The following is a 27,550-nucleotide window of genomic DNA, read 5'->3' on the forward strand; positions in this document are numbered from 1 at the left end:
GACAAAAACGTTGATTCCACCCCCCAAAAAAAACATTGAAATAGCGATTAAAAACTCAGAAAAAATAGCCAAAAAAATTGAAAAAGGCGACAAAAATGTTGGAAAAAAAGTCCAAAAACACCTTCAGAAGTAGAAAAAAACTCAGAAAAAAGCAAAAATAATCCCCCTCCATAAATTAGGCCAGAGTGTGAGTATAATGAGGAGAATGTAGTAAAAGTATTCAAACATAGTAGAAAGTGTAAAGGATCCAACCAGCTGTGTGTGTAATGGTCTGATCATCTCAGCTGGACTTGTAGCCGTTATATTGTCGGCTAGTTTACTAAAAACAAAAAGTCCAAATATTTAAAGATCAATTCTACTGTAACAGAGTACTTCCTCCACTGGTTGTTGGTGATTTAACCGGAAATAATGGTTTGCTTTTGTGCAGTTGTTGAATGTAACTAAGTACATTTACTCCAGTACTTGTACTTCAGTCCAAATGTTGAGGTACTTGTACTTTACTTGAGTCTTTTCTTTTCATGCCACTTTCTACTTGACTTTTTGTCATTCATTTTTTTTTTACTTTTTGTCTTTAAATATTGCGACTTTTTGTTTTTAAATATTGCGACTTTTTGACTTTGTATTTCAATATTTTGACTTTTTGTCTTAAATTTTTTTTGACTTTTTGTCTTAAATATTTGGACTTTTTCTCTTTAAATATTTGGACTTTTTGTCTTTTAATAATTTGACTTTTTGTCTTTTATAATTTGACTTTTTGTATTTAAATATTTGGACTTTTTGTTTTTAAATATTTGGACTTTTTGTCTTGAAATATTTGGACTTTTTGTATTTAAATATTTGGACTTTTTGTATTTAAATATTTTGACTTTTTGTCTTGAAATATTTTGACTTTTTGTATTTAAATATCTGGACGTTTTGTCTTTTAAATATTTGGACTTTTTGATGTAGAATGAAGCGTGAAACTGCGAAGCTGTTGAGTGTATTAAGACGTGTTTGAGGGCATTTGTGCGTTACGTTAACGTGATGTTTGTGTGTGTGTGTGTGTGTGTGTGTGTGTGTGTGTGTGTGTCAGATGTCGCTGGTGGACCTCGGGAAGCGTCTGCTGGAGGCGGCGCGGAAAGGTCAAGACGATGAGGTCAGAAACCTGATGGCCAACGGAGCGCCGTTCACCACCGACTGGGTGAGACTTCAACACGGTCTCATTTTGTGTGTGTGTGTGTGTGTGTGTGTGTGTGTGTGTGTGTGTGTGTGTGTGTGTGTGTGTGTGTGTGTGTGAGAGAATGTACAGACATCTGTGTGTGTGTGTGTCTGTGTGTGTGTGTGAGAGAATGTACAGACATCTGTGTGTGTGTGTGTGTGTGTGTGTGTGTGTGTGTGTGTGTGTGTGTGTGTGAGAGAATGTACAGACATCTGTGTGTGTGTGTGTGTGTGTGTCTGTGGGTGTGTAATGATGTGTGTGTGTGTGTGTGTGTGTAAAGCCATATCTCTGTGTGTGTGTAATGACATATCTGTGTGTGTGTGTGTGTGTGTGTGTGTGTGTGTGTGTGTGTGTGGTGTGTGTAATGACATATATCTGTGTGTTACTATGTATATGTCTGTGTGTGTGTGTGTGTGTGTGTGTGTGTGTGTGTGTAATAACATATATCTGTGTGTTACTATGTATATGTCTCTGTGTGTGTGTGTGTGTGTGTGTGTGTGTGTAATAACATATATCTGTGTGTGTGTGTGTGTGTGTGTGTGTGTGTGTGGTGTGTGTAATGACATATATCTGTGTGTTACTATGTATATGTCTCTGTGTGTGTGTGTGTGTGTGTAATAACATATATCTGTGTGTGTGTGTGTGTGTGGTGTGTGTAATGACATATATCTGTGTGTTACTATGTATATGTCTCTGTGTGTGTGTGTGTGTGTGTGTAATTACATATCTATGTGTGTGTGTGTAATAACATATCTGTGTGTGTGTGTGTGTGTGTGTGTGTGTGTATAATAACCTATATCTGTGTGTGTGTGTGTGTGTGTAATAACATATATCTGTGTGTGTGTTTCCTGTAGTTGGGGACGTCCCCGCTGCATCTGGCCGCTCAGCACGGCCATTACTCCACGGCCGACGTCCTGCTGAGGGCCGGCGTCAGCAGAGACGCCCGCACCAAGGTGGACCGGACGCCGCTGCACATGGCCGCCGCCGAGGGCCACACGGTCATCGTGGAGCTGCTGGTCCGGGTGAGAACCAATCAGGATTCAGTCTAGACTTCTGACCAAGAAATAGAGCTCAACAGTCCCGCCCCTCCTCCCAGAGACCTTGGGTTCCTGAAGTAAATTTCCCGTCATTTCTCAAATTGACGTCTGGAAAAATCTGTACATAAAGAGTTTTAGACCGTGCCTTAGGCTAACCAGCTACGACGTGACTCATTAGCATACAACATATCATTTAGAGTAAAAAGAATGAACAGAAAATCCCCAAAAAGTCAAAGGTACAAGACTGTGTACATATCGTCATCTCAGAGCGAAGGAACTACTCATCCCATAAACCACCTTGCACCACTGAACAAAGGAAGCTAACGTTAGTTTAGCTAACAGCTAATTCGGCTAACCGCTAGCTGAGACAGCATGTAATAACTTTAAAAAAAAAAACCTGAAAATAACCGTTAACATATATAACGGCTGTTACGTCAGCTGTAGACGGCTTTACCCAGTGTTTAGTTTGAGTTAACGTTATTTTAGACTGAATCAAGCTGTCAGCTAGCGGTTAGCCGAATTAGCTGTTAGCTAAGCTAACGTTAGCTTCCCGGCGGAGGCTAACGGCAGAAGCGTGGAACTGATCGTGATTCGTGCACTGTCGTAAATCCTCGTGACGGATTGTGCAGGCAGCTCCCCCTCCCACCCCCTCCTCACCAGCATGAGTTCCACCAATCAGAGGCATCACTGTGGGATTGTGGGTAATGAAGTACTTATCCAAGACATCGCGAATAAAAGACATTTATCTCTAAACAAGGGTAGTGCCCCATGAACTTTTGGCGTCTATATGAGCATATACAATCGCTGAGTCATGTCGTAGCTGGTTTTAAGTCTACCATCGACGGTTACCATTTCATGGCTTATACTCCAATTTGTCAATGGAGGAATTGTAATGTATTTTTACTTCCAGAACCCGCTGTTGGCGGGACTTTTGAGCTCTGTGACATCAGCTCATCAGCTGACAGGAAGTGAAAGGAATGATGAAAAGGAAGAAGGTCTCTTAAACTGCAGTTGTAACTTTTTCAGAGCGGCGCGGACATCAACGCCAAAGACATGCTGAAGATGACGGCGCTGCACTGGGCGGCGCAGCACGGCCACCACGGCGTCGCCGAGACGCTCATCAAGCACGGAGCCGACGTGCACGCGCTCAGCAAGTTCGACAAGTCGCCGTTTGACATCGCCGCCGACATCCAGAACACGGAGCTGATGCTGCTGCTGCAGGTGAGACGCCGCCTACGGTCAGAACCACGTTTACACAACTTTATTTATACAAACGGGAGTCGCACAGAACCACGTTTACACAACTTAGAGCCCCTTTGCACGTGACGTCACGCTCTACTCGCGTGAATTATGAACGCCATGACGGACGGCGGAAGAGCTATGCTGTATGGACGGCGAGCTAAATAGTGAATAGCTGAATAGTGAGGCTAACAGATCAAGGCAGCAACGTAATCAAAGACCTGGAACCATATAGGAGACTTTCTGGTCTCCGTCACCTAATTAATACTGTCCTTCACCACGGTCTCATCACCTAATTAATACTGTCCTTCACCACGGTCTCCATCACCTAATTGGCTGACAACAGTGCTACAGAGGGGGGGGGGGACACGATGTAGCCCAGTTTACCTCACACTCAAGTCAGGTCAGGACATCCACCCAGAGCTACAGGAGAAGCTGGAGAGGCAGAGCTTTCTCCCCACCGAATCAGGCTAATAAAGTCATGATTAAAACACAAATGCTTGATCAAGAGCCCGGCCCGTTCATAGCGGCGGAAAATGTCCAAACGCTCCGAAACGGACGTAAAAATATCCCACTTTCTCTGTAGTCTACCGTTAGCTAGCCATCGTAAATGTAGGCTACTTTTAAAATGCCATATTTCATGTTTCAGTTGTGCGTCCTCCTCCTCCTTTAGCAACAAACAAGCGCTGAAATAGAGCGCGCGGCGTGCGGAGCGTGCCTAATGCAATCTAGGAGCAGTGACTCGCCAAACCTCCCTTATTGCAGTCGCACACATTTCTTCTAATTTTATTTTTTTTTAGTAACGAGTAACGAAGATGCTTAGTGGAAATATAACGGAGTAAGAGTATACATTTTATCTAGGAAATGTAGTGGAGTAAAAGTGAAAGTTAACATAAATTTAAATAGCGAAGTAAAGTACAGATACGTGAAATTTCTACTTAAGTACAGTAACGAAGTATTTGTACTCCGTTACATTACAACACTGATGGCTATATAGGCTCTCTACAGCTACACTAATGGCGTTTTTCCATTACCTGGTACCTGCTCGACTCTACTCGCCTCGACTCGACACACTGTGCGTCCGTTTTCCATTTCAGATTTTAGTCCCTCCTCAGCGTGGCTGGTCGTCTGCCGGCTCGACGCACACACCAGCGCACAAGTATAAACATCAGGTCACTTGAGCTCGTTTTACAGTTTTGTGGAGGCTCCACGCAGAGCTTTCTCCGTAGCCTGTGTAATATGTGGCCTGAGGTATACATTTGTCAGCTGGTGTGTGCGTGGAGCCAGCATGTGTGTGTGTGTAGTTAGGCTACAGCGAAAGCTCTGCCGGAGCCTCCGCAGAACTGTAAAAGCGGCGCCGCAGTAAACTGCCGTGACCTAACGTACACACACACAGAACGTGGAAGGTGTGTGTTGCCAGAAGACACATTTAGTTTCTAAAGAAGCTGGAGGCAGCAAAAAAATACACACAGCTGGCTAAACTGTTTAAAAATAGCGAGTTTGTTCAGGACACCCCCGTCTGTCGCTTCCACGTCACCTTTTCGGCTCGCCTCAGCTCGCTGGGAACCTCGACTGAGGTGGTACTAAAAAAAGTACCTGTTAGCAGGTACCAGGGACTTTTTTTCGTAATGGAAAACCAAAAAAGGCGAGTAGAGTCGAGGCGAGTCGAGCAGGTACCATGTGATGGAAAAGCGCCATAAGTTGTTATAAACAGACAGCCCACTTACCCAGTTTTCAGAGTTTGAATGTGTCGGCGCTACGTCCCGAGATCAGCCCTCCCTGTAGCAGGAGCAGCGCCGCGTCACACACGCTTCTGGTGTGTAGGACAGAAAAATCCACGCAGCCGTCACGCTTCTGAGACGCAACAGAAACGCCACGCTCACGCGACGCATCCAGGGTGTAACCAGCCTTAAGGCGTTTGGGCTTGGTGCCCGCCGTAGCTTTTTTGTGGCTATACAGCGGCGGCCATACTACTGCGGCTGTAACCGTGGTGAGCCATCTGTAGCTAAGTTTCCATCCACTTGTCAATCGAATTATCTCATGCGAGTAAAGCTGGTGAAAGTGTGTTTCCATCCAACGGCTTTAAAGCGAATAAAAACCTGTTGCGTAATGACGTCACATGCTGTTCTGCGGTCAAATTGGTATATCGAATAGAATTTAGACATTTTAAGGTGTTTCCGTTCATTTTCGCACTGAATCGCACAACATTCAAGCTAACGTTTGCGAACAAAGTTTGGATCATGCCATCTACCAACAAATGATCAATACTGCACAAGTTGTAATAGTGCTTATGTGCCGGCTGATAGCGACATATCACGCTATAATAAGACAAGAACGCTATCAACACGTTGCTATGGTGATGCAGATGCACGTAAATGCCCGACGACAGCGGAGGCGGCCTGTGGTGTGGGAACGACAGCGCTCCAAACAGTTCTGGGAGGTCGTGGTTCAGAGACACTTCACGGAAACCCTTTGGTTGAAGCATTTTCGGATGACCAAGACAACATTTGACCTGTTGTGTAATTTGTTTGGCCCGTCCCTTTCCCCAGATGTCGCAAGCTATCGCCCTCCGGTTCCAACCGAGAAGCGTATCGCCGTTGCGCTCTACAAACTGGCTCCATGAGCAGAGAACAGAGTGGTAGGAGAAACGTTTGGAGTCAGCAAAACCACCGTGCACCGGTGGGTTTACGCCGTGTGCAACGCCATACGAACGAGGATGATGCGAAGGTATATTTAACCTACCTGGAGTGGATGAGGCGCATGATATCTCGCTGCGTAACTCCAGAGGGCACCTTATGCCACAGGTGTATGGCCAATAGACGGGACTAGGGCTGAACGATTAATTGCATTTTCGATAATATCGCGATATGTTAAAACGCGATTTCCTAATCGCAAAGGCTGCGATTTGGTCACATGACTCACGAGAGCAAATCAGTCTGTACTCCGCAGAGAAAGCATCAACTTAGCACGCTAACGCTACGCCGTACCTTGAGCTGATTTCTGTCATTCCAACAACTCTGAGTTGTAGTTTAAAACGTTTACAGCCATTTTAATAAAATGAAGGGTTTTATTCGGGCTTGAGTCCATACATGCAGTTAATGGATACAGACACGCAGAACTGAAGGCTCGGTTAGCAACGATTAGCTCTGATTAGCGGTTAGCTCTGATTAGCGGTTAGCTCCGTTATAAAGATATGAGTGGAGGAGCTGCCACTGAGAGGGGTAACAACCAGACTCTGATAAATGACGTTCGGGGAGCTTTCACAGCAGCGTGGCCGCGGTGTTTCAACAGTTTTATTAGTACAGTTAATCCCACGGCAAGAACACCAGCAACATGCTAACGTAACGATAGCCTCTCTGAACAAGAACACCAGCAACATGCTAACGTAACGATAGCCTCTCTGAACAAGAACACCAGCAACATGCTAACGTAACGATAGCCTCTCTGAACAAGAACACCAGCAACTAGCTAACGTAACGATAGCCTCTCTGAACAAGAACACCAGCAACATGCTAACGTAACGATAGCCTCTCTGAACAAGAACACCAGCAACATGCTAACGTAACGATAGCCTCTCTGAACAAGAACACCAGCAACATGCTAACGTAACGATAGCCTCTCTGAACAAGTGCACACGGCAGCACGCAACTTCACGAGGGGGAGGGGCTGGAGGCAGCTCCTCTCTGTGCACTGTAAAAAATTGTGTGTGTGTTGTGTATATATACTATATTTTTACTTATTTAACTGTCTAGTGTGTAATTGTGTGTTCATACTATACATTATTATATTATTCTTTGTTGAATAATACGGAAGACAAAGAGCTTAAAAAAATAATCGAATCGAAATCGCAATATTTGGGGAAAAAATCGCAATTAGATTATTTTCAAAAATCGTTCAGCCCTAGACGGGACTCACGTCCTCATTAGACCCCCTGCTGAAGGCTACAGGGATGTAGTCAATAGAAAGGGCTGGCCATAAAGGGCTGGCCATCAATCGTTCTACAGGCTGTGGTAGACGATGGCTGCATCATAAGGGACATTTGTGTCGGCACTCCCGGTAGTGCGTCTCCTTATTCGTCCACTTCCATCTGTCTTTGTTGACGCCCGCCGTGTGTGCAAACAGAGCGGAAATACTGGGCGGAAATGAACTACAACTTCTTTGTTTTGTGGCGGGTTGCAGCCATAAAATGACCTAAAACTTAATCGCAATTCATTATTTATTCGGCAAATAACATTTCCATCAGCGTTCATCACATAAGCCGTATATCGATCAAGATAAAATCCGATGAGACCGAACGTATTTCATTTGAGTCGATATTCATGAAATTCTATTGAATTTTACTGTTTCCATAAGGCATTTTTCATTCGATATATCACTTAATTTGGATAAAAACGTGTGGATGGAAACATAGCTTGTGGCTGTTTGCAGCTGCGCAGCGACAACTGAAGGTGATCCAAGGAGGGAGAAGGTCTCTTCCATACACAAACTAAAATACATATCATCTTTTATCTAGTATCATACTTGTTGTACGTTGTATATTTCTCATAACTCAATTAAAACAGATTTTAGCACATTTTGCCACAACAGTGTTAGAGAGGAGACACACCAGCCTGATAATCGGCCGTCGGACCGTCTGGCGAGGTCGGTGACTCGAGTCTGTTCGGTGTGTCCGTGCCGTCGTCCGTTGGAGGAGCCGTCGGCCTTCATTTGGGCCGACCTGACATGTTCAGTCAGAGACAGGACAGTCAGAGACAGGACAGTCAGAGACAGGACAGTCAGAGACAGGACAGTCAGAGACAGAACAGTCAGAGACAGGACAGTCAGAGACAGAACAGTCAGAGACAGGACAGTCAGAGACAGGGCAGTCGGGACTCACCCGGAAATGTGGAGCGGATGAGCCTCTCAAAATCTGACGAAAATCTTTTAAACTGACCTTTGTCGATCTGTAATGAAGACAGATTCAGCAACTGCACGGCCTATTTCTCTCTTCAAATGTTTTCAGAAACACGTTTCGGTGAACTATTTTAGTCCAATATGAGATCGTATTCTGAACGAGCCGCCATGACAGTCTGGCTGTGACTTTCCGGAGAAAAAAGACCCACGTGACGCGGTCGTCCAATCAGCTGCCGGTTCTCATTTTCTGGGAAATAATCAGACTGTTAATGGAAACAATACAGAGCAGCGCCGCCTGCTGCTATGGAGACGTATTACGTTTCGTGCACGCGCAGAGCGTACGCTCAAGTCGGCGTCTCCTCAGTGTGTTTTGGAGGAACTTTTTGGACCTCGGGGACCCGACTGATCAGTCTGACTGACTTTACTGCCGACGGTCGGCCGTCTGGTTGGTGTGTCAGAGCCCTTAGGTGACTTAGGTTTACTTATTATATATTTAAGTACTTTTAAAAATGTTAATATGTTGTTAAATTTGAATACTTTTCAATTTAAAAAAAAAAAAACCCATAAAAGAGCCTTTCTTTGATGTCATTTTTCAGTTTTTCAAGAATCGGTTTAGGAATCGAAATCGTTTTAAAAGTACCGGTTCAGAATTTTTTTTTTTTTTTTTTTTTAACCTTTATTTATTCAGGGAAGGTTCACTGAGAGGCAGCCTCTCTTTTGCAGGAACGCCCTGATCACATTCACACAGTTCCACATTCATACCTGGAAGCTGCCCAGTACAACCACAGTCTGATCTGCTGCCACTGAGCAGCTCCACTGGAGCGGTTGGAGGTTAAGGGCCTTGCTCAAGGGCACCTCAGTGGTGGTAATGGGGGAGGGACAAGCGCTGTTCTTTCACTTTCCCCACCCAGATTTATCCTGTTAGTCTGGGGATTGAACCGACGACCTTCTGGTCACAAGCTCACATCTCTAACCTTTAGGCCACCACTAACCCTATCGTAAAGAATTGTAAAAATCCAAACGGTACCCAACCCTAAAGCCTGGTTCACACGGGACGATTTTAAAATTGTCGGCTTATTTTCCAATCCTGAGAGACTCCACACACGGCGATTAAAAAAATCACCGGTCTAACAGTTTGGATGGGAAATCTCGCAAAATCCCTCGAGATCAAACGTGACTTCAGAGTAAACAATCACAGCGGACGAAGAGGATGCAGTGGTGATAGTTTGTAGTTTGTAGTTTGTTTTTAACCGGGAAAAAAACGTTATCAAAAGAAAAGGCGACGGTCAAAGAAGTGGAGACAACGCCAGCATGGACTATACTTGCTCTACTTATCTCCGACGTCCACCGGACTTTCTGGTGCGCCGTGCCGCCGGCTGTTTTGATGTTGTTTCCCGGTGCTTTCCTCGTCACCTCTCTTTCTGATTGGCTACACGCCACAGTCCACAGGCTGCGTGCTCGTTTGTCCCCGGGGGACACCACACACGAGGAGAAATCGGGCCAAAACAATCCAACATGTTGGATATCCCCGATTTGAGATGGGAGCGGTCCCGACGTCCTTCCGAGCAGACGAGAGCAGTCTTAACACACCACACACGGCAGGAACATCTGATCAGATTATTTTACCATAATCGGAGCATCCTAAAGATTGTCGGAAGGGGGGAATCGGGGCTAAAATCGGCCTAATTATCCTGCCGTGTGAACCAGGCTTAACGCACGCACACACGGACGCCACAGCACGCTCTCTTTTTCCTTTCTCTCAACTTCTCCGCCGTGTGTGGTGCGTACCCGCTCGCGGTGTGAAGGCGTGTCGGCGCTATTCTCCACATGTAGGAACCTGGTGAATTAACCTGCAACATGTCAGCTGTTTGGGAATTCTTCAGCGTGTGTGCAGAAGATAACAAGTTTACAATATGCAACACCTGCAAGGAGAAAGTAGGGCGTGGAGGGACGACACCAAAAACCTAAATCACATTTCTTTAGTTGATATTGATGTGAAAAGAAGGAAATGGTTCTAACATTGCTCTTTAGATGTGTGTGAATGTCCCACACCAGGAGTAATTTATATAGTTCTATTATATAGTGATCCATTATCTGTTCAAAACATGTTCTATTAAAGAGAAGATAGAAACTAAATATTTGTGTGTGTGTGTGTGTGTGTGTGTGTGTGTGTGTGTGTGTGTGTGTGTGTGTGTGTGTAGGAGGGCATGCAGAACCAGGTGAACATGAACCAGGTGAGCATGAACGTGGAGACCAGCAGCACCAACCAGCCGCAGTTCATCATCCAGGGAATCCCCTCCATCCAGGGAGGAGTGGTGAACCTCGCAGACCTGCTCAACAAGGCCAACCAAGGTATTAATACACACACACACACACACAGAGACATATATATATATATATATATATATATATATATATATATATATACTATATATATATATATATATATACACACACACACACACACAGAGACATATATATACACACACACACACACACACACACACACACACACACACACACAGAGACATATATATACACACACACACACACACACACACACACACACACACACACACAGAGACATATATATATACACACACACACACACACACACACAGAGACATATATATACACACACACACACACAGAGACATATATACACACACACACACACAGACATATATACACACACACACACATACACAGAGACATATATATACACACACACAGAGACACAGACACACACACACACAGAGACATACACACAGACACACACACACACACACACACACAGAGAGACAGACACAGACAACACAAACGTTTTTGTTACCTTTTTTGACGTTCGGCGGTGATGCTTCCTGTTTCCTGTACGGGTCTCTGACAGGTCTGATCCCCGCGCTGATGATTGGCCGACGCAGCCTGACACAGGGCTGCGTTTCTCCAAAAGTTGAACCGGTCTCAACCGTTAGCCGTTGCCCGGGAAGCGAGTGCTTTTGCCGTGTGTGTGATCGCAGCTATAAATCTGTCGCGATGTCACGTTTTTGCGTCTTTTTTTTTGTGTTTCAGGCGACTCAGAGGAAGCAATGGCCGCCAATGCTCTGGACTCCAACATCCAGCACGCCACCGTTGTCAACGAGGCGGGTCAGAGGGTCATCACCATAGTAACGGACCAGCACGGCAACCTGCAGACCACAGGAGGGATGCCGCCGCCGTTCTTCGTCACCATGCAGCACGGACAGCAGAGTATGAGCTGTTCCCCCTCTCATTCCCCCTGCTCTGGCGTTTCCCCCTCTCATTCCCCCTGCTCTGATGTTCCCCCTCTCATTCCCCCTGCTCTGGCGTTTCCCCCTCTCATTCCCCCTGCTCTGGCGTTTCCCCCTCTCATTCCCCCTGCTCTGATGTTCCCCCTCTCATTCCCCCTGCTCTGATGTTCCCCCTCTCATTCCCCCTGCTCTGGCGTTTCCCCCTCTCATTCCCCCTTCTCTGGCGTTTCCCCCTCTCATTCCCCCTGCTCTGGCGTTTCCCCCTCTCATTCCCCCTGCTCTGGCGTTTCCCCCTCTCATTCCCCCTTCTCTGGCGTTTCCCCCTCTCATTCCCCCTGCTCTGGCGTTTCCCCCTCTCATTCCCCCTGCTCTGGCAGAGATTAATTCTTCTCCTTGAGATAAAAACACTTGGTGCACAGAGATCACTTTTACCTCAAAACTCGCTTAAAACCAAAGCGTAGCGGTGGAGATGCAGCCTGTAGCCCGATATACTGATTGTTAATCTGTGTGTGTGTGTGTGTGTGTGTGTGTGTGTGTGTGTGTGTGTGTGTGTGTGTGTGTGTGTGTGTGTGTGTGTGTGTGTGTGTGTGTGTGTGTGTTCAGTGTTGGCGGTGCCGGCCAACACCGTGACGGAGGAGGTGGTGACGGAGGAGCCTCAGCCTCCGCCCTCTAGGAAGAGGAAGCTGGAGGTGACCAACAACCACAACGACACAGGAGAGACGGTAAATGTGTGTGTGTGTGTTTGTGTGTTTCTGTGTTTGAGCGTGCGTGTACCGTGTCTCTGTGCATGCGTGTGTGTGTGACAACCTTTATCTTGAATTACGACAATTCTTTTCTTTAAATATTAAAACTTTTTGACTGGAAACTGATGACTAAAGTGATGTTTAAACTGTCTTGTTGTTGTTGTTGTTGTTGTTGTTGTTGTTTAGGAGTTGCTGCAGAGGCAGCTGCTGGAGGCCAACAGGAAGGCGCAAGAGTACCGGACGCAGCTGATGCGTAAGGAGCAGGAGGCCGAGCAGTACCGCATCAAGCTAGAGGCCATGTCCCAGAGCCAGACCAACAACAACAACAACAACACCAACAACACCGCCGTCGCCGGGGGCAACGCTGCCAGCCCCGAGGAAGTGGTGGGCGGCGACGAGGACGAAGAGGAGGCGGCCGGGGCGATGGTGGAGGAGGGCGAGATGGTCGTGCTGCAGGACGGAGGCATCATCATGGAGGGGGAGGAGGGGCAGGTCACGCTGGTGGAGACGGGCGGAGAGACCACGGAGGTCAGCTCCTAACGGGAGGGGAGGGGGACGCAGCGAGGAGGAGACAGATCCTAAACGGGAGGGGAGGGGGACGCAGCGAGGAGGAGACAGATCCTAAACGGGAGGGGCGAGGAGGAGACAGATCCTAAACGGGAGGGAGAATGTGCACCGTCCCCCCCCCCGAAAAGACAGCGCAGAGGAGAAACAACATGGCTTTCGTGAAAACGCAGCAAGACGATTTAAAATCAGACAAAACAAACAAGACAAGAAGTTTGTTTGTTTGTGCGTCGTTTTATTCAACTGTTAATTAAAAAAGCACCACTTCAGAGAGGAGAAGCAACACAAAACACAGCAAGAAGACTGAAAACATAAGACAACAAGCTCACACACTCAGACACACACCCACACATGTTTGTTTCACTATCTTTGTGGGGACCCGTCATTGACATAATGCATTCCCTAGCCCCTTACCCTAACCTTAACCATCACCACTAAATGCCTAACCTTAACCCTTACCCTCACCCTAACCATAACCTAATTCTAACCCTAATCCTAAAACCAAGTCTTAACCCTCAAACAGCCTTTTAAACTTGTGGGGTCCAGCATTTTGGCCCCACAAAGCTGTCGGGACCCCACAAGTATACTGGACTCCCCAGTTTTTGGACCCCACGAATATAGTTAAACAAGAACACACAGACACACACTAACAAACACACACACACAGACATACACACTCACAGACTGACTGGCCTAAACAACAAGCTCACACACACATAGACTAACACACACACACACACACTTGCACACTCACACACATATAGGCTGTGTCGCAGAGACTCCTACAGCAGGAATATAGACTTGTTTTAGATTTCCCATTCAACATTTTTCTCGGTTTTTATTTTTTATTTTTTGGATTCAGATGGTTGATGGTGACATTATCCCCGTTATTAATCTCTCTGTCTTTATCTCCTCCGTGTTTTCAGTGTTTGTCAGTTGGTCGTTCATCCGATGCCTCCGTATCTTTTAAGTCTTGAGAAATCGGGAGCGCGTTTTTCATACTCCCAGATACTCAGACCTTCGCTGTAGCTTCAACTGTTATTACTAGGGATGCACCGAATCCAGATTTTTTTTAGGGTTTGGCCGAATACTGAATCCAGTGGTTGAGATTCTGCTGAATCCTCGTCCCATCCTCAGTCCATGAACTCAGTAAACTCATTAATGAAGTAAACAGTGACTGTCCTTCCTTTGCCGTACCTGAAGTTGCTGCATTCTGGCTGCTGTCTGTAGATTCCTTCATGCACAACTCGTATTCTTTCGGATGTTTCATACCAGATGTTGTAACGGCGGTGATGTTGTGTATAGTTTAGGGTCCTCGCCACCACCAGACTAATCAGCATTACAGATTGAACATGTAGCTGGACTTGAATGGTCTTCTTTTGACTGAAAGTTCTGCCAAACTACAACTTTTTCTGCTCACTAGTTCCATTTTCACTTCCTCACAGCCTACTGCATTGAACGCTCCACCTACGTAAACACCTTCCTGTAATCAACGGCGCCGTCATTACGTCGACACAGAAACACACACACACACACACACAGACACACACACACACACACACATACACACACACACACACACATATACACACACACACACACACACACACATACAGACACACATACAGACACACACACACACACATACAGACACACACACACACATACAAAAACACACACACATACAGAAACACACATACAGACACACACACACACATATACAGAAACACACACACACACACACATACAGAAACACACATACAGAAACACACACATACAGACACACACACATATACAGAAACAGACACACACACACACACATACATACACAGAGAGAGACATACAGAAACACACACACAGATACACAAACACACATACAGACACACACACACACACACACATACAGACACACACACACACACACATACAGACACACACACACACATACAGACACACACACACACATACAGAAACATACACACACACACAGACCTGCTGTCTGTAGATTCCTTCATGCAGCTCTCGGATGTTTCATACCAAATGTTGTAACAGCGGTGATGTTGTCATTAACGGCGCCGTCATTACGTCGACCACCGTAGCGTTCGGTTCGCTGGGAACGAATTCTACGGTTCGGCAGAAACCAGAACCCCGTCAAAAAGCCTAAATATTCAGCCCAGTCAGGAGCCAGATCCTGATTCGGTGCATCCCTGTCGTGTGCTAACGAGACGAGGCTTCCACCGTGAAAAGCTACGGATTCTTTTTGGACACTAAAATAACTCTGACCTGCTTTTCCTTCTCTGTCTTTTTCACGTTAACGTTTCCGATGTTTAGAATCAGCTGGGTTTCCTGGATGTGATGTCATCACGTTTTAAGAACTAACTACGTTTGGGACGACGATCGCAGTTCTCCGAGGAACAGACGCACGTTTTCTGGGTGAAAATGATCCGATTATATTTTGCGTAATTTCCGAACGTAGTTGGATCCAGTTTTTTGCCGCAACCTGATTACTGTTTTCACCTTGGCTTCCTGGAAACAGTATCCAACACACACACACACACACATACACACACACACACACACACACACACACACACACACAGAAACACACACACACAGCGACACACACACACACACACAGAAACACACACACAGAAACACACACACGCACACACAGAAACACACACACACAGACACACACACACACACACACAGCGACACACACACACACACACAGAAACACACACACACAGACACACACACACACACAGCGACGCACACACACACACACACACACACACAGAAACACACACAAACATACAAACACACACACACAGAAACACACACAAACATACAAACACACACACACACAGAAACACACATACAAACACACACACACACACATACAAACACACACACACAGAAACACACACACACATACAAACACACACACATACAGAAACACACACAGAGGGTAGAGCTCTCTCTTCTATCAGTTGCAGCTCTATCAGAGGGTAGAGCTCTCTCTTCTATCAGTTGCAGCTCTATCAGAGGGTAGAGCTCTCTCTTCTATCAGTTGCAGCTCTATCAGAGGGTAGAGCTCTCTCTTCTATCAGTTGCAGCTCTATCAGAGGGTAGAGCTCTCTCTTCTATCAGTTGTTCCCGGTCCAACCTGTAGGAAAACCATTTATCGATTACTACCAATCATCCGTGCTCGTTTCCGTGCTCCTTCCTGTCTCTGATCCACCATTCGTTTGAGTTGAGTACGATAGTTATTTTTGTAAGCTCAGCCAAGCCGACCTTTTTCTATGTACATATAAAGTTGTATTTTTTTAACTGTACCTGAATGCTTCACCGTGATAATGATGGCTGCCTGTATTGGTAATCCGAAATATAAACACTTGTTTTTTTGTAACATCTCAGTTGTGTTTTGTGATGCTTTCACACAGCGACACATGGAGCCAATTTCCCCAAGTTTTTGTGTCTTAAGTCTTTAATGTGAACAACAATCTGGCAGCTGTTAACCGGGCTGTAATTTATTCTAAGTGTCTGACAACATCATGGAAAGGATCCCTACCGAGATAGACCTTTTAGTTAAAGAGTAACATCCTTTTAGTTTAACATGAAATCACCGTCACCAAACTACACCAGACTCCATGTAAATAATCACTACTTTCAGCGTGTATAGAGCCAGCATATTTCCACCAGACTCCATGTAAATAATCAGCACTTTTAGCGTGTATAGAGCCAGCATATTTCCACCAGACTCCATGTAAATAATCAGCACTTTTAGCGTGTATAGAGCCAGCATATTTCCACCAGACTCCATGTAAATAATCAGCACTTTTAGTGTGTATAGAGCCAGCATATTTCCACCAGACTCCATGTAAATAATCAGCACTTTTAGCGTGTATAGAGCCAGCATATTTCCACCAGACTCTATGTAAATAATCAGCACTTTTAGCGTGTGTAGAGCCAGCATATTTCCACCAGACTCCATGTAAATAATCAGCACTTTTAGCATGTATAGAGCCAGCATATTTCCACCAGACTCCATGTAAATAATCAGCACTTTTAGCGTGTATATAGCCAGCATATTTCCACCAGACTCTATGTAAATAATCAGCACTTTTAGCATGTATAGAGCCAGCATATTTCCACCAAACTCCATGTAAATAATCAGCACTTTTAGCGTGTGTAGAGCCAGCATATTTCCACCAAACTCCATGTAAATAATCAGCACTTTTAGCGTGTATAGAGCCAGCATATTTCCACATGTAAATGGGTGAATTAAGGGTTTATTTCAACCAAACCAGAGTGGTGATTGTTGGAACAGTGGAAAGATGAACCAAGACGGCTTTTGGTAGTTTTATTTAGTTTCTGTCCACTTTGAATGAAGTGTGTTTTACGATGCTAAAAGTACTGATTATTTACATGGAGTCTGGTGGAGTTTGGTGATGGTAATTTCGGGGCTGTTCAGCGGCAGAAACAGAATAGAGTTTGGTTTATTTCAGCTCAGTGTGTGATGTGTTTTTAAAGGTTTTTGGACAACAAGATACTACTGACTTTGTTAGACACACATTATTCATTATTTTTTCACACAATTTACTATTTTATGTGACGTTTTAAGCAACATTACACACATGAAGACATTTAAATAATAGAGTAACAGATTTTTTAATAAATTAATTACACAGTTTATTGTATTCACATCAGTATTACAAATATACTTAAAGTGCCTGAAAAGTAACTATTAAATAAATGTAGTGCAGTAGAAAGTACATTATTTCATTGAGATGTTGCAGACACACACACACACACAGATACAGACACACACAGAGACACAGAAACACACGCACACACAGATACACACATACAGACACACACACACATACACACACATACATATATAGACAAACACATACAGAAACACACACACACACACATACAGAAATACACACACACACACACACCCATACACAGACACACACACACACACATACAGAAAGGAGTACAGGTAGGAAGAAGTATGTGGAAGTACTCAGGTAAAGTACAAGTACCTCAAATGTGTACAGTACTTGAGTAAATGTACTTAGTTACTTTCCACACTCAATGTTTTTTTGTTTATTTCATCGCCCTTTCTGTGTGTTTTCTATCTATTCTACAATAACTGAGTATCTAATGTTGTCTATGCCAATAAAGTTTATTGATTTTGTCATTTTAACCTAATAAATAACGATTCATTTCCTGATATGTGACTACATCTCCCATGAGGCGTTTCACAGGCGGCGGCCACACTGGCTATTCTTTTGATATGTTCCCGCCCAGCGCGTGGATTATGGCCGATCAGCCCTTACTGACGTGTCCACCGTCCAATCAGAGGCGGCGGAGGGGCGTTCGGCCAACCCCGTGCGGCGGGGGGCGGGGCCGCAGGGGGAGGGGGCAAGGCGCGAGGTATCATGGAGGATCAGTAGGCAAACTGTGGCCATCAGAGGAGAGCAGCTACCGCTCTGATCCCCGGGACTTTTGTCAACTGTTCGCCGCTTGGCTTTTTAATTTAACCCCTTCACACAGACCCGAAAACTCAACATGGACATGAAGAAGAGAATCACTTTGGAGCTGCGGAACCGGAGCGCGGCGGAGGTGAGCGGCTTTTTATTTTATTAACATTTTTAAGCGTGTCCTGAAATAGCTACCGGGGAGGTGATGTGCGGAGACAACCGGGAGCCAGGCTGCTTGCTCCCCCCCCCCCCGGTCGCACATCACACATACGGGGTCCGCTTAACGGCTTCCTTTGGTCCGTTTAAACCTCTTAGCTTTATAGGTTATAGTTAGATCAACAGCCGGGCCGGCGGCTCAGATCCCGGATGGATGTGGAAGCATCTCCGCGGCTCCGTCCGTCCGTCCGCGACCCCTCCTCCTCCTCCTCTTCCTCCTCTCCGGTTAGATCCCGTATCTCAGGGTGGCTCCGCGGACACAATTCTGACCATCAAACCGCTTAAATGTAGGGTTCTTATCGCTAAGCAGCCCCCAAAAACACTAGAGCACTAACTCCCGTTAAACCGTTAAAGTCCTAACGACGGGCAAGTTTAACTTTTAATCACCGGTCGCACAGGAGAGTTTTAAACGGAGAAAACGACACAACAATACCGTATAAAAAAATAATGCTTAACATCCGGGTAGTTAGGTTAGTGTTAACGGGGTGATTTCGGAGAAAAACAACCAACGGCTGCGTGTGAACCAACGGCTGGTGCTTCGACGTTGGTTCTGTGAAGAGCCGAGCAGACATTTTAAGTCGCCAACGGCTTAAACTTCGACGGTAACACCGAGTCTGCTGACGCTATATCAAAGTCCTCGACGTTAAATTCGGTTTAGGAGTAAATGTAACGTTTTTTTTAGGCTTTTGTCGACATTTTGTCCGTGTGCGACCGTGCTGTACAGCGGACGCGGGGCGCACTGAGGTCGGTCACAGAGACATTTTGAGTGGGGGTTGCGAGGCGACGAGCTCGAGCTACAAAGTAACGCGTTACCGACTTAACGTTACCGAAAGCGGATTAGAGGACGGTGGGGTTTTTTTCTTTTGCACTGATGTCGACGGATATTTACATAACACGGCTGTTTTAAAAAAAAAAAAAAAAAACGTTACATTGCTCTGTCCGTTACTGTGACGTGATTACCGTGTAGTACCGTTAACGGACAAATTGTCTTGTCGGTGTGTTTGGAGAACAGCGTCGTAACGAATCAAAATGGCAGATTACTGTCTCAGTGTATTACTAATGTCGACTAATGTCCAAATACATCAAACCGAGTACAGCTAGATTATGGGATGTAATCTCTATTAAGGAGTAACTAATTATGAAACTGTGTGTGTGTGTGTGTGTGTGCGCGCGCGCTTGTTTTACTATATTCGTGGGGTCCAAAAACCGGGAGTCCAGTATACTTGTGGGGTCTGGACAGCTTTGTGGGGCCCAAAATGCTGGACCCCACAAGTTTAAAGGTCTGTTTGAGGGTTAAGACTTGGTTTTAGGATTAGGGTTAGAATTAGGTTATGGTTAGGGTGAGGGTAAGGGTTAAGGTTAGGCATTTAGTTGTGATGGTTAAGGTTAGGGTAAGGGGCTAGGGAATGCATTATGTCAATGACAGGTCCCCACAAAGATAGTGAAACAAACGTTTGTGTGTGTGTTATATAACCAGACTGCCAACAGATCAGCTTCAGTTAAATAACATGCACACACACACACAGGCGCGCGCACACACACACACACACACACACACACACACACACACCCCCAGGGCTAGGTCTCCCTGTTAGAGGATGTATAAACAATATAAACATGTTTTGAGCTCCCCTGAGCGTTTGTCTTTCATAATTTCTGAGAGCAGACAAATCTATCTCTTCTAAAAAATATTGGGGTGGGGGGGCATATCCACTAGACCCCCCCCCCCCCCAAAATAAAAAAAAAGATGGCCTATTCACACACTTCAAACTTAATTCACGTCAAACTGACAATTACAAACTCTACTTGCTGTTATGACGTGAATTAAGTTTGAAGTGTGTGAATAGCCATCTATTTTGGGAGTTAGGTGGATATGCCCCCCCACCCCAATATTTTTTAGAAGAGATAGATTTGTCTGCTCTCAGAAATTATGAAAGACAAACGCTCAGGGGAGCTCAAAACATGTTTATATTGTTTATACATCCTCTAACCTGTAAATAACAGGGAGACCTAGCCCTGGGGGTGTGTGTGTGTGTGTGTGTGTGTGTGTGTGTGTGTGTGTGTGCGCGCGCCTGTGTGTGTGTGTGCATGTTATTTAACTGAAGCTGATCTGTTGGCAGTCTGGTTATATAACACACACACAAACGTTTGTTTCACTATCTTTGTGGGGACCCGTCATTGACATAATGCATTCCCTAGCCCCTTACCCTAACCTTAACCATCACAACTAAATGCCTAACCTTAACCCTTACCCTCACCCTAACCATAACCTAATTCTAACCCTAATCCTAAAACCAAGTCTTAACCCTCAAACAGGCCTTTAAAGTTGTGGGGTCCAGCATTTTGGGCCCCACAAAGCTGTCCAGACCCCACAAGTATACTGGACTCCCGGTTTTTGGACCCCACGAATATAGTAAAACAAGCGCGCACACACACACACACACACACACACACACACACACACACACACAGTTTCATAATTAGTTACTCCTTAATAGAGATTACATCCCATAATCTAGCTGTACTCGGTTTGATGTATTTGGACATTAGTCGACATTAGTAATACACTGAGACAGTAATCTGCCATTTTGATTCGTTACGACGCTGTTCTCCAAACACACCGACAAGACAATTTGTCCGTTAACGGTACTACACGGTAATCACGTCACAGTAACGGACAGAGCAATGTAACGTATTTTTTTTTTTTTTTTTTTTAAAACAGCCGTGTTATGTAAATATCCGTCGACATCAGTGCAAAAGAAAAAAACCCCACCTTCCTCTAATCCGCTTTCGGTAACGTTAAGTCGGTAACGCGTTACTTTGTAGCTCGAGCTCGTCGCCTCGCAACCCCCACTCAAAATGTCTCTGTGACCGACCTCAGTGCGCCCCGCGTCCGCTGTACAGCACGGTCGCACACGGACAAAATGTCGACAAAAGCCTAAAAAAAACGTTACATTTACTCCTAAACCGAATTTAACGTCGAGGACTTTGATATAGCGTCAGCAGACTCGGTGTTACCGTCGAAGTTTAAGCCGTTGGCGACTTAAAATGTCTGCTCGGCTCTTCACAGAACCAACGTCGAAGCACCAGCCGTTGGTTCACACGCAGCCGTTGGTTGTTTTTCTCCGAAATCACCCCGTTAACACTAACCTAACTACCCGGATGTTAAGCATTATTTTTTTATACGGTATTGTTGTGTCGTTTTCTCCGTTTAAAACTCTCCTGTGCGACCGGTGATTAAAAGTTAAACTTGCCCGTCGTTAGGACTTTAACGGTTTAACGGGAGTTAGTGCTCTAGTGTTTTTGGGGGCTGCTTAGCGATAAGAACCCTACATTTAAGCGGTTTGATGGTCAGAATTGTGTCCGCGGAGCCACTCTGAGATACGGGATCTAACCGGAGAGGAGGAAGAGGAGGAGGAGGAGGGGGCGCGGACGGACGGACGGAGCCGCGGAGATGCTTCCACATCCATCCGGGATCTGAGCCGCCGGCCCGGCTGTTGATCTAACTATAACCTATAAAGCTAAGAGGTTTAAACGGACCGAAGGAAGCCGTTAAGCGGACCCCGTATGTGTGATGTGCGACCGGGGGGGGGGGGAGCAAGCAGCCTGGCTCCCGGTCGTCTCCGCACATCACCTCCCCGGTAGCTATTTCAGGACACGCTTAAAAATGTTAATAAAATAAAAAGCCGCTCACCTCCGCCGCGCTCCGGTTCCGCAGCTCCAAAGTGATTCTCTTCTTCATGTCCATGTTGAGTTTTCGGGTCTGTGTGAAGGGGTTAAATTAAAAAGCCAAGCGGCGAACAGTTGACAAAAGTCCCGGGGATCAGAGCGGTAGCTGCTCTCCTCTGATGGCCACAGTTTGCCTACTGATCCTCCATGATACCTCGCGCCTTGCCCCCTCCCCCTGCGGCCCCGCCCCCCGCCGCACGGGGTTGGCCGAACGCCCCTCCGCCGCCTCTGATTGGACGGTGGACACGTCAGTAAGGGCTGATCGGCCATAATCCACGCGCTGGGCGGGAACATATCAAAAGAATAGCCAGTGTGGCCGCCGCCTGTGAAACGCCTCATGGGAGATGTAGTCACATATCAGGAAATGAATCGTTATTTATTAGGTTAAAATGACAAAATCAATAAACTTTATTGGCATAGACAACATTAGATACTCAGTTATTGTAGAATAGATAGAAAACACACAGAAAGGGCGATGAAATAAACAAAAAAACATTGAACCTCAAGTGTGGAAAGTAACTAAGTACATTTACTCAAGTACTGTACACATTTGAGGTACTTGTACTTTACCTGAGTACTTCCACATACTTCTTCCTACCTGTACTCCTTTCTGTATGTGTGTGTGTGTGTGTGTCTGTGTATGTGTGTGTGTGTGTGTGTATTTCTGTATGTGTGTGTGTTTCTGTATGTGTGTATCTGTGTGTGCGTGTGTTTCTGTGTCTCTGTGTGTGTCTGTATCTGTGTGTGTGTGTGTGTGTGTGTGTGTTTGTGTGTGTGTGTCTGCAACATCTCAATGAAATAATGTACTTTCTACTGCACTACATTTATTTAATAGTTACTTTTCAGGCACTTTAAGTATATTTGTAATACTGATGTGAATACAATAAACTGTGTAATTAATTTATTAAAAAATCTGTTACTCTATTATTTAAATGTCTTCATGTGTGTAATGTTGCTTAAAACGTCACATAAAATAGTAAATTGTGTGAAAAAATAATGAATAATGTGTGTCTAACAAAGTCAGTAGTATCTTGTTGTCCAAAAACCTTTAAAAACACATCACACACTGAGCTGAAATAAACCAAACTCAGTGCAAATATTGTCGACTTTAAAAAGTTCTGTTTCTGCCGCTGAACAGCCCCGAAATTACCGTCACCAAACTCCACCAGACTCCATGTAAATAATCAGTACTTTTAGCATCGTAAAACACACTTCATTCAAAGTGGACAGAAACTAAATAAAACTACCAAAAGCCGTCTTGGTTCACCTTTCCACTGTTCCAACAATCACCACTCTGGTATGGTTGAAATAAACCCTTAATTCACCCATTTACATGTGGAAATATGCTGGCTATATACACGCTAAAAGTGCTGATTATTTACATGGAGTCTGGTGGAAATATGCTGGCTCTATACACGCTAAAAGTGCTGATTATTTACATGGAGTCTGGTGGAAATATGCTGGCTCTATACACGCTAAAAGTGCTGATTATTTACATAGAGTCTGGTGGAAATATGCTGGCTATATACACGCTAAAAGTGCTGATTATTTACATGGAGTCTGGTGGAAATATGCTGGCTCTATACATGCTAAAAGTGCTGATTATTTACATGGAGTCTGGTGGAAATATGCTGGCTCTACACATGCTAAAAGTGCTGATTATTTACATAGAGTCTGGTGGAAATATGCTGGCTCTATACACGCTAAAAGTGCTGATTATTTACATGGAGTCTGGTGGAAATATGCTGGCTCTATACACACTAAAAGTGCTGATTATTTACATGGAGTCTGGTGGAAATATGCTGGCTCTATACACGCTAAAAGTGCTGATTATTTACATGGAGTCTGGTGGAAATATGCTGGCTCTATACACGCTAAAAGTGCTGATTATTTACATGGAGTCTGGTGGAAATATGCTGGCTCTATACACGCTGAAAGTAGTGATTATTTACATGGAGTCTGGTGTAGTTTGGTGACGGTGATTTCATGTTAAACTAAAAGGATGTTACTCTTTAACTAAAAGGTCTATCTCGGTAGGGATCCTTTCCATGATGTTGTCAGACACTTAGAATAAATTACAGCCCGGTTAACAGCTGCCAGATTGTTGTTCACATTAAAGACTTAAGACACAAAAACTTGGGGAAATTGGCTCCATGTGTCGCTGTGTGAAAGCATCACAAAACACAACTGAGATGTTACAAAAAAACAAGTGTTTATATTTCGGATTACCAATACAGGCAGCCATCATTATCACGGTGAAGCATTCAGGTACAGTTAAAAAAATACAACTTTATATGTACATAGAAAAAGGTCGGCTTGGCTGAGCTTACAAAAATAACTATCGTACTCAACTCAAACGAATGGTGGATCAGAGACAGGAAGGAGCACGGAAACGAGCACGGATGATTGGTAGTAATCGATAAATGGTTTTCCTACAGGTTGGACCGGGAACAACTGATAGAAGAGAGAGCTCTACCCTCTGATAGAGCTGCAACTGATAGAAGAGAGAGCTCTACCCTCTGATAGAGCTGCAACTGATAGAAGAGAGAGCTCTACCCTCTGATAGAGCTGCAACTGATAGAAGAGAGAGCTCTACCCCCTGATAGAGCTGCAACTGATAGAAGAGAGAGCTCTACCCTCTGATAGAGCTGCAACTGATAGAAGAGAGAGCTCTACCCTCTGTGTGTGTTTCTGTATGTGTTTTTGTATGTGTGTGTGTGTTTCTGTGTGTGTGTGTGTTTGTATGTGTGTGTGTGTTTCTGTGTGTGTGTGTTTGTATGTGTGTGTGTGTGTGTGTTTGTATGTGTGTTTCTGTGTGTGTGTGTGTTTGTATGTTTGTGTGTGTTTCTGTGTGTGTGTGTTTGTATGTTTGTGTGTGTTTCTGTGTGTGTGTGTGTGTGTGTGTGTGTGCGTCGCTGTGTGTGTTTCTGTTTTGTGTGTTTCTGTGTGCGTGTGTGTGTTTCTGTGTGCGTGTGTGTGTGTTTCTGTGTGCGTCGCTGTGTGTGTGTGTGTGTCTGTGTGTGTGTGTTTCTGTGTGTGTGTGTGTTTCTGTGTGTGTGTGTGTGTGTGTGTGTGTGTGTCGCTGTGTGTGTGTGTGTGTGTGTGTCTGTGTGTGTGTGTTTCTGTGTGTGCGTGTGTGTGTTTCTGTGTGTGTGTGTGTGTGTCGCTGTGTGTGTGTGTTTCTGTGTGTGTGTGTGTGTGTGTGTGTGTGTGTGTGTATGTGTGTGTGTGTGTGTGTTGGATACTGTTTCCAGGAAGCCAAGGTGAAAACAGTAATCAGGTTGCGGCAAAAAACTGGATCCAACTACGTTCGGAAATTACGCAAAATATAATCGGATCATTTTCACCCAGAAAACGTGCGTCTGTTCCTCGGAGAACTGCGATCGTCGTCCCAAACGTAGTTAGTTCTTAAAACGTGATGACATCACATCCAGGAAACCCAGCTGATTCTAAACATCGGAAACGTTAACGTGAAAAAGACAGAGAAGGAAAAGCAGGTCAGAGTTATTTTAGTGTCCAAAAAGAATCCGTAGCTTTTCACGGTGGAAGCCTCGTCTCGTTAGCACACGACAGGGATGCACCGAATCAGGATCTGGCTCCTGACTGGGCTGAATATTTAGGCTTTTTGACGGGGTTCTGGTTTCTGCCGAACCGTAGAATTCGTTCCCAGCGAACCGAACGCTACGGTGGTCGACGTAATGACGGCGCCGTTAATGACAACATCACCGCTGTTACAACATTTGGTATGAAACATCCGAGAGCTGCATGAAGGAATCTACAGACAGCAGGTCTGTGTGTGTGTGTATGTTTCTGTATGTGTGTGTGTGTGTCTGTATGTGTGTGTGTGTGTCTGTATGTGTGTGTGTGTGTCTGTATGTGTGTTTGTGTATCTGTGTGTGTGTTTCTGTATGTCTCTCTCTGTGTATGTATGTGTGTGTGTGTGTGTCTGTTTCTGTATATGTGTGTGTGTGTGTCTGTATGTGTGTGTTTCTGTATGTGTGTGTCTGTATGTGTGTGTGTGTGTGTGTGTTTCTGTATATGTGTGTGTGTGTGTCTGTATGTGTGTTTCTGTATGTGTGTGTGTTTTTGTATGTGTGTGTGTGTGTGTCTGTATGTGTGTGTGTGTGTGTCTGTATGTGTGTCTGTATGTGTGTGTGTGTGTGTGTGTGTGTATATGTGTGTGTGTGTGTGTGTGTGTGTGTGTGTGTGTGTGTCTGTGTGTGTGTGTGTGTTTCTGTGTCGACGTAATGACGGCGCCGTTGATTACAGGAAGGTGTTTACGTAGGTGGAGCGTTCAATGCAGCAGGCTGTGAGGAAGTGAAAATGGAACTGGTGAGCAGAAAAAGTTGTAGTTTGGCAGAACTTTCAGTCAAAAGAAGACCATTCAAGTCCAGCTACATGTTCAATCTGTAATGCTGATTAGTCTGGTGGTGGCGAGGACCCTAAACTATACACAACATCACCGCCGTTACAACATCTGGTATGAAACATCCGGAAGAATACGAGTTGTGATGAAGGAATCTACAGACAGCAGCCAGAATGCAGCAACTTCAGGTACGGCAAAGGAAGGACAGTCACTGTTTACTTCATTAATGAGTTTACTGAGTTCATGGACTGAGGATGGGACGAGGATTCAGCAGAATCTCAACCACTGGATTCAGTATTCGACCAAACCCTAAAAAAAATCTGGATTCGGTGCATCCCTAGTAATAACAGTTGAAGCTACAGCGAAGGTCTGAGTATCTGGGAGTATGAAAAACGCGCTCCCGATTTCTCAAGACTTAAAAGATACGGAGGCATCGGATGAACGACCAACTGACAAACACTGAAAACACGGAGGAGATAAAGACAGAGAGATTAATAACGGGGATAATGTCACCATCAACCATCTGAATCCAAAAAATAAAAAATAAAAACCGAGAAAAATGTTGAATGGGAAATCTAAAACAAGTCTATATTCCTGCTGTAGGAGTCTCTGCGACACAGCCTATATGTGTGTGAGTGTGTAAGTGTGTGTGTGTGTTAGTCTATGTGTGTGTGAGCTTGTTGTTTAGGCCAGTCAGTCTGTGAGTGTGTATGTCTGTGTGTGTGTGTTTGTTAGTGTGTGTCTGTGTGTTCTTGTTTAACTATATTCGTGGGGTCCAAAAACTGGGGAGTCCAGTATACT

At 44.9% G+C, this 27,550-nt stretch overlaps 1 protein-coding gene across 2 annotated transcripts in view; it reads left to right on the forward strand.

The window, feature by feature from the left end:
• The window catches only part of LOC116037838 (GA-binding protein subunit beta-2-like), a 15,336-nt gene extending 2,023 nt beyond the window's left edge, over positions 1–13,313 (forward strand). For both annotated transcript variants that reach the window (XM_031281879.2, XM_031281878.2), the window contains exons 2-8: positions 1,073–1,180; positions 2,053–2,220; positions 3,262–3,456; positions 10,569–10,719; positions 11,437–11,613; positions 12,237–12,355; positions 12,563–13,313. In XM_031281879.2, the coding sequence (XP_031137739.1) occupies positions 1,073–1,180; positions 2,053–2,220; positions 3,262–3,456; positions 10,569–10,719; positions 11,437–11,613; positions 12,237–12,355; positions 12,563–12,916 (1,272 nt within the window). In that variant the 3' untranslated portion in view covers positions 12,917–13,313. The remainder of the gene's footprint in view (positions 1–1,072; positions 1,181–2,052; positions 2,221–3,261; positions 3,457–10,568; positions 10,720–11,436; positions 11,614–12,236; positions 12,356–12,562) is intronic.
• Positions 13,314–27,550: the final 14,237 nt, after the last annotated feature.

Source organism: Sander lucioperca, chromosome 16, assembly GCF_008315115.2.
Source record: "Sander lucioperca isolate FBNREF2018 chromosome 16, SLUC_FBN_1.2, whole genome shotgun sequence".
In the NCBI taxonomy this organism is placed as follows: domain Eukaryota; kingdom Metazoa; phylum Chordata; class Actinopteri; order Perciformes; family Percidae; genus Sander; species Sander lucioperca.